The following is an 8,594-nucleotide window of genomic DNA, read 5'->3' on the forward strand; positions in this document are numbered from 1 at the left end:
TTGACTCTGACTTTGAAAAAAAAACCATACAAAGCTATAACCTTTTTTATCATTAAAAAAATGAAACAAGTACATCTGTATATAATATATGATTTTTTTTTTTGTTTTTTTTTTTAAGTTCTTTATCACTTCGACGATAACCATGTAGTTGTGATGTGTGCGAATTTACTGCTAAGATTTATATGAACGTTCACTGAGGGAGGATATAAAATTAAGAACTTCAAAAAATGAACACAAAACACTCTCAGTGTTTTTCGCAGCATGTACTTTAGTTTTAGAAAGAATTTCAGTTAATAAATTCTGATTTGATAAGTAATCCAAACTCAAAACATCCGTGTTGCTAATAAGTAAGAAGTAATAGTCTCTTTTCGATGATTGAAATATTTTGTTTTTTGAAGAAAATTTTACGAAAACCAAGAAGCCACACTCCATGCTCGGATTTTTCTCCCACAGCTCGGACAGTGAACCAATTTAAGAAGGCATTTTTGGCACAATATCAGGTGTCCACAGTCCCTGATTACGGCGTCACGGATATTACTCTTACACATCAAACACTTGACTTCATCTGATAGTTGCTCTCTTAATCTTTGTGGGAGAGCTGCAACTTCATTTCGTAACAATACTTCATTTGGTTGTGGCTGTCTTAATCTTTGTAGTAAACCATCATCTAAAATAAAATAAAACTGTAATATAACTGTTAAGCAACTTGCTTTCAATTATTGTAAATTGCTTTAGAATTGTTTAAACTAGAACTATCACTAAATGTGATTAATATCCCCGCAAGACAGCCTCGGAAATGAGGATGTTACTAGTAACAGAATACATTGTTAAAGAAATTGAAATCGAGTTATGGTTGTGGGCAAATAAAGATAGTTGTGGTGCTTGTATTTTGCATTTTCTTTCAATGTGGTTGGCCAGTAATGAAATTTTATTGATTTACTCTGTAATAAGTCCAGAAAGACAAGGAAAAGGAACAAAGGGCAATAACTCTATAAATACTGAAGATGGAGTTATGGTTATTGTACATTGCATTTCCTCTCATTGTGCATGAAAATTGTGTGAAGTTGTATTGAATTCCAACTACCAGTTTTCAAGTTATGCACAGGACAAAAAAGTAAAGAGCAATAACTGTAATTAGACCAAATAGAGTTATGGTTCTTGTGCACTGTACTTCATTTGACTGCCCTTGATCTTTGTATAAGGTTTTATTGAATTCTAACCATTAATTTTCAAGTTATGAACTGGACAATAAAAGTAGCAAAGGGCAAAAACTTTTTAATAAGTCAAGAAAAGAGTTATAGTTTCTGTGCACTGCACTTCCTCTCAATATACTTGACCATTGTATGAAATAGTATTGAATTTCAACTAGCAATTTTCAAAATATGCTCTCGACAAGAAAAAAGCAATGGAAAAGTAACAAAGGGCAATAACTCTATAATTACTCTGGACAGAGTTAAAATTCTTGTGCACTGCACTTCCTCCTATTGTGCTTGACCATTGTATGAGGTTGTTTTAAATTCCAACTAGTATGTTTAAGTTATGTTCCAGACAAGGAAAAGCAACAAAGGGCAATCACTATGTAATTAGTCAAGATGGAGTTATGGTTCTTGTGCACTGCACTTCCTCTCAATGTGCTTAACCAACATGAAGTTATATTGAATTCCAACCATTAGTCTTCAAGTAATGCTCCGGACAAAAAGCAATGGAAAAGTAACGAAGGGCAATAACTCTATAAGTAGTCAAAATAAAGTTATGGTTCTTATGCACGGCACTTTCCCTTATTATGCTTGACCATTGTATGAAATTAATTTGAATTCCAACCAGTACTTTTCAAGTTATGTTCCGGACAAGTAAAAGTAACGAAGGGCAGTTACTCTGTAATTAGTCAAGATGGAGTTATGGTTCTTGTGCACTGCACTTCCTCCCAATGTGCTTGACCATTGTATGAAGTTATATTGAATTCCAACTATTAGTCTTCAAGTTATGGTCCGGACAAAAGAAAGCAATGGAAAAGTAACAAATGGCAATAACTCTGTAATTACTTTAGATAGAGTTATGGTTCTTGTGCACTGCACTTTCTCTCAATGTGCTTAACCATTGTATGAAGTTATATTTAATTCCAACTATTAGTCTTCAATTAATGCTCCGGACAAAAATCAATGGAAAAGTAACAAAGGGCAATAACTCTATAAGTAGTCAAGATAAAGTTATGATTCTTATGCACGGCACTTTCCCTTATTATGTTTGACCATTGTATGAAGTTATATTGAATTCCAACCATTAGTCTTCAAGTTATTAGTATGCTCCGGACAAGAAAAATGCAACGGACCTCTGGACCGACCTACCAACTGACCGACCGACCACCGGGTGACTCCTGTATACCCCCCAAACTTTGTTTTGGGGGTATAAAATATTTTTGTTTAGTATTCAGCAAAAAAGAAATGCCAGCTAACTGGAAGATGAGGAGAAAATGTAACAAGAAGGCCATGATGGCCCTGTACTGCTCATCTGAGATACACTGCTGGAAAATGTCATAATTCGTCAATGCAAAAGTCTGTAATTTGTTCATGTTAGGTTATAATTATTGATGCAAGCTGCATATTGTTATTAAAAACATTTGTCAATATTCATCAGGAAACTCATTGTGGTTCAGGAGATGTTGTTCAAAAAGAAGTGTGGACATCTTGTCAATGACTAGTGACAATAGAACACATTGAGCATGTTGTGTTGTAGTAAGCTAAAAGAAAAATGCAGTCTGAAAGTCCATGTGACCTATTTTTGCATCAAACTGAAAACATTTAATGATTTTTGCAGAGGATTGTAAATCAAAGGCACACTCCTGTGAATAAAGAACATGTGGATAACAACAGATGCCAGACAAGCTGCCATCATGGAAGTTCACATCATTTTCAGCTAAGGTGATAAATAAAAGACCAGAGAGAGGATATAAGACTGCATAATTGAAATATTTCCATGTTTTTTTTTTTTTCAAAATTATTTCAACAGCTGTAAGTAAGTACTACAAAGCAAATTCGTTGAATTTATATCCCCTGTCGAGTACTGGTTATTACTTACTGAGGACATAAGGTTTTTTTTGTTATATATAAATCATGGCATAAACAGTAATATTTTTTGTACATGATAAAAATTCAATCAGGCCAATAACAGAGGCCATAACTCGCGTTAAATAGTATTATCTGAACATGCCAATGAGATACAAATTGCCTATTGTATTGATGGTTCCCATAAAGTTTTGTTGAATTTAATACAGCAGTTGCATAGAAATAGCAATATTGCTCTATATGCATACTACATAACTAATCTAAGGGCCATAACTATGTGTTTAAGAGTCTGACAGATACAAGATGACTAAATGCTCATCTCCCATTAGTATTGATTGTTTCTACAAAGTTATCTTGAATTCCAGCATGTAGTTGCAGAGAAATAACAACGATTATTGTTCTATATGCATACTGAATAACTAATCAAGGGCCATTACTCTGTGTTAAAGGGTCTGACCGCAAAAAAGGGAGGATATGTGTATTTCCTCTTAGTATTGATAGTTCCCATAAAGTTTTGTTTAATTCTAGTTAGCAGTTGCAGAGAAATAGCATGAAAACGATTACTGCTCTATATGCATGCTGCATAACTAAAGAAGGACCATACCTCTGTGTCGCATTGTTTGACCAGAGCAAGGAGATGATATGCTATAAATCTAGCCTTGGTTTTGAAGGTTCCAATAAAGTTAATTTGTGTTTCTGCCAGTGGCTGCAGATAAGAAGCACGGGAATGATTATTGCTCTATATGCATACAGCATAACTAATCAAGGGCAATAACTCTGTGTTGTAGGGTCTAACTGGAACACTGGAACAAGGCAAAGATATGCGCAGATTTCCTATGACTTTTTATTGAATTCCTGCCAAAGGTTGCCGTAACTCTGTATTGAAGGGTCTGACTTGCACAAGCTGATGAAATGTGCATCTCCTCTTGGTGTTGAATTCCAGCCAGTAGTTGCAGAGAACAAAATTGAATAAGGGGCCAAATCTTTTGTTTTTTTCTATTGTTAAATAAGGGGGTCATTGACCCCTTACTCTGTTGTTACAGAATGACTTCTATTGTTCTCCTTTGTTCTGTTTACAGTAAGATGACCACCTTTTCCTATTTGGTGATGTGCACGGACAAGCCATAACAATATCCCTTCCCGATTCCATGGGCATTGGATAATAAACAACAAATTATGTATTAAGTACCTTCAGAATATTGATCTTGTCTTGGATTTATGTTTAAATTGTTCTGTCTGAGTGATACAATTTGTCCTTCTGCATAATAGTTGTTCATACTATACTGTTCTTGGTTTCTGGCTTCCCCATTGTCGCCCGTTTCTTGTCTTATTATGCTGCGGGCTTGATCGTCTCCATCTCCTCTATTTGGTACCTGTAAATTTTTTAAGGGAAACAACTGTAGCAAAATTATTGAACATAAAATGCTCATGACCTTTCAACCCCAGAGTTTAGTTGATTGAAACATACCAAGACTATTGACTTCATTCGGGGAAGTCAAAGGCTGGGACCACAAATTGGGCCCGGGATTTGGCTTGCCTGGCTATATAGACTACATGTGTATATTTAAAACGCAATACAATAAAAAAAAGAATATATAAAATATATGTAGATAAGGTTAAATAAATCCAAGTTCTCTTTTTAGAATATTTATGGTAATTCATCTTAAAGGCCAGACCAGATCTATTGTGGTGTTATGTGTTCATGCTTGTTTTTTTCCCTTTTGTTTTGGGTGATTGAACCGGTTTTCCAAGTTGAGTGATGGATGATTGATTTTGATATGCAAGTTATTTTTAGCTGATTTAGTTCCGGGAGAGCTAACATTGCTTGGTAACTGACCACTCCTTTCATCACTTTCGAACTGAAAACCTTAATTCTTTAGTATTTTAGTACTTTCTTTATAGAAATATACAGGGCTGCGTTCCATGGAGAGTCCTAAGTTAATCCTAGATCCTAGGACTTATTTATGACCAACTTTAGGAGAAAAAGTTTTTGCACTTAAGACCGTTTCATTGAGTAACTGTCATATCTTTTGTCGTTAACTTAGTATGACCAATTCACTCTCCTGAAAAAAGTTAAAAAATACAATGGCACGCGCGAAATCCCGGACTGGATTTACTATGCAATTGTTTATAAAACGTAATGTGTTTCCCTCTTGAAGTAATTGACATAAAACATTACTATTTGCAAAAGTAAATTTAAAACTTTATCAAAGGAGAAACATGCAGTTATTGTTTATAAAAAATGATAGAACAACAATCACAAAACAAAAAATAAGAGGATATTTTTTCGTTTTTCGTGAAGTGTGGAATATATTTTCACGAAACATGATAAAATGCCACATATTTTTACGAGACGGCACGGCTTGTGAAAATATGTGGCATTTCATTATGTTTCGTGAAAATATAAACCATATTTCATGAAAAACGAAATAATAACCGTTTTATTTAATTTCATTATCAACGACAATGGTAACGAACCCCCTTGCTTGCTACGCAACTGCAATTGAACAGCGCGCAGTAATATAATTATTATTAAGAGATGCGTCTTGTTTGCACGCGATATTTGGCGCTACATTGTGACGTAACGTAAACAACTCTTTAAATGTCTGTACAGTGTTAATGACTGGATTAAATATTTTGGTGTTCGGATTTATTTTATTAGTTAGACCATTTTCTATCCTTCTAGATAGTTTTCAAAAAAAATTCAGCCAAAAGTTTTTTTTGAAGTTATCAGATTTTTCAAACAGAATGGCGAAAGAAGTCCCTTAAAATAAATATGAGTTTTGACTCCGCCAAATTTCATATTTATATTTCATATTTATTTTCTTAAAAATATTAAATATATTTGACTGATGTAGCACCATATTTCATGGGTAAAATTAAATAATTATCTATATGCCCTTTCACTAAATCGGTGATTTGCTTGATCGATTCCCTTGGAAAATTTTTTACAGTATTGACTAATCAACTCCTTGTCAGTATCTAGACGTCCAGCGCCTGTGACCTGTCCCCTGGCGCAGGGGCCTCCGTCTTTGAAACACTACCATGAACGCTGCCATCTTTGCTTTTGGAGTGGATTTGACAATCTTAAAATACTTTTAAAACACTACTAGACTTAGGTCTGTTTTTGGTCCAATAAAGGAGTCATAAGTTAGGACCTTTTTAAGGACCTTTTTGAAACGAAAAGTTGTCTCAATTTTTATCTTAGGACCGACTTAAGACTTAGGACTCACCATGAAACGCAGCCCACGGCTTGAGCTTGGGGGCGACTTGGGCGAAAGAAGTCTCTAATTCGTAGTGATCTGTCATGCCTTTTAACGACGCTAGGTCGTTTAACAATTTGTTTACAATTTGTTACAACCAATATAGTGTAATAAAAGTAAATAAAAAGGTTAAACTATAAGCAACAGAAACAAATAGTACGCTCCACGAAAGAACATGTATAGATAAGTGTTAATAAAAAAATCGCATGCTCAGCGTTTTACCGTTTTGAAATTATTGACTTTTTAAAATAGCCTTTTTATAAAAAATTCTAATGGCCACAACCGTATACCGTACGCCGTTTTTGTTATCTCCCTTTGTTGCTCTCCAAGCAGAAGTTCGCACGCGCGAGGAATTCGAAAGTGTAAACAGTCGACGTTTTCACAGATTTTTTGCCTTTGGAGACAGAAAAAGGTAAATTATTGATGGTTTTGAAAAGATAATACAATGCAGAACATGCGTTTCATATAATCTTCTTTTAAATTATTTTTTTCCAAACATTTAGAACTCAAAGCATGTTGATGACCTTGGTAATGTCTCACGGGGCTGGAGGCAGATATTTAAGATTTCTGGTGTATGTTTATCTCTCTTATGCTTATATTAACTTTGTTTTTTGTACAAACTAAGAATAATCACGCAAAGAGTGAATTTTTTGGCAAAAAATATTGTTCCGGGAAGCAAACGCTCGTTGGTTTTTTTAAACTACGGAAGCGGATACGGGTCAAAAGTACGTTTAAATCAATAAAATTATAACACATTTTTTTCGCATTTTACAGTGAAAGTTTGCATTTTTTTAGTAAACTTTATCAACATTTTCAACAATTGACTAATCTTGCTGCTGTTTCTTCGCATTTTAGCGTGAACAACTAAATTGAATATACATTTTTGAACTTTATATTACAGATATACCGTAACATTGACTGAATCTCTGGAGTGCTGCCTTCTGTTCTGAAAAGATGTCTATAAGCATGAGTCAACTATAAATGGAATATAATGAATAGTACGTAGATATATTATTTAACTCTGTGTGTCGAATATAAAATTTAGTTTATTCATACGCTTCATTTCACTCTAGTTACAAACATATACCTTTTAAATTACATATATAGTAACACTGTAATTATTACAAATTATGTCAAATATGATCAACAAGTTTACATAATAAAATAACAATATTTTAATTCTTTTACAGACATGTCGCAGGCTTCGCCATTTAAAGCCCTCAAATGACTGTTGCCCTATCATAGACTTGGAAATCTTGGCTAAAAAACTTATATAGACAGCATTTATAGACAGAGTTCAATATTTTGTGAGGAAAATATAAGCTAAGGTGAGTTTTTTTTTTATAAATATTCAGTATTATATATTTGTTCTTGAAAAATATATTTTGATTTTATACTTTAAATTTGATAATTTATAAAAGTAAAAATAAGAGTTTTAGCGCAAACCTTGATTATTTTCATAAATTTTCAGGATACAGTAACACACAGTCTTTATGAAAGCACATTGAGCCTAAAAGAATGATAGGTACATGATTAATTTGGATGTCATAAATTCGGTGGAAGGTAATTTTAATATGCTAATTTGTTTCAAAATTATGCCAAATTATATTCATGGTAAAATCGATATGAAACAATAGAATGATCTGGTTTAATAAATCTTTTAAAAATACTGATGAATCAAATAACTTTGATTTTCGATTTAAATTCAAATTTCAGTATCAACTATATACATTGTTTTGCACATGTAATTATATTAATAATATTTAACATAATAACATATTTATCAGTTAAAATATAGGATGTACATGGAAATCACACATATTTATCTATTTATTAATTTATTTGAAAGTGTAATTATTTCACTTAACCCTGATATTTTCATTATTAAACAGAAGATTAATTTGCAAGGAAGAGCTTGATCCAGACGACAAGAGTATCTCTGCTAAAAGGCTGTGTAACAATAAATGCATATGCTGAGATAAAACCAGGCTGAATGGAGAGTAAATCCTGGAGACTATATCCATAAAGATTGTAGAAGAAATTACACACATCCAAGAACTCTTCAAGAAATTACTGACAATAAATCCCCAGCAGAATTGCAACCTTATACCAAGTCAAATTATAAATTTGATTTTAAAACTAATTGTCTGTTTTGTGGTTCTCCTGCAAAATTAATTAAAGTAAGTGCAAATCAAAGAAAACGAAGTCGTAATGACGATGTGTACCCAGTCACAGAATTAGAATTTCAGGTGACAATTGACAATGATAT

The 8,594-nt window shown here is 33.2% G+C and overlaps 1 protein-coding gene and 1 long non-coding RNA gene across 2 annotated transcripts; one reads left to right on the forward strand and one right to left on the reverse strand.

The window, feature by feature from the left end:
- Positions 1–394: 394 nt before the first annotated feature.
- LOC132756734 (baculoviral IAP repeat-containing protein 7-B-like) lies at positions 395–6,121 on the reverse strand. The gene is made up of 3 exons (XM_060747866.1): positions 6,107–6,121; positions 4,252–4,435; positions 395–667 (listed from the first exon to the last, which is right to left on the reverse strand). Exons 1-3 carry the CDS (start codon positions 6,119–6,121, stop codon positions 405–407), a joined length of 462 nt encoding a protein of 153 aa, XP_060603849.1. The 3' UTR covers positions 395–404.
- Positions 6,122–7,111: 990 nt separating this feature from the next.
- Positions 7,112–8,178, forward strand: LOC132756733 (uncharacterized). The gene is made up of 3 exons (XR_009629368.1): positions 7,112–7,323; positions 7,516–7,653; positions 7,797–8,178. It is a non-coding gene; the product is annotated as an uncharacterized LOC132756733 (long non-coding RNA).
- The last annotated feature ends 416 nt before the right edge of the window (positions 8,179–8,594 follow it).

Source organism: Ruditapes philippinarum, unplaced genomic scaffold (genome assembly GCF_026571515.1).
Source record: "Ruditapes philippinarum isolate M1 unplaced genomic scaffold, ASM2657151v2 ctg5768_1_1_1_1, whole genome shotgun sequence".
Classification (NCBI taxonomy): Eukaryota; Metazoa; Mollusca; class Bivalvia; order Venerida; family Veneridae; genus Ruditapes; species Ruditapes philippinarum.

Coding starts and splice junctions, on each gene's coding strand:
- LOC132756734 (XM_060747866.1), bottom strand. Junction 668..4,251: donor ACAAGATCAATATTCTGAAG/GTACTTAATACA, acceptor ATTTTATTTTAG/ATGATGGTTTACTACAAAGA.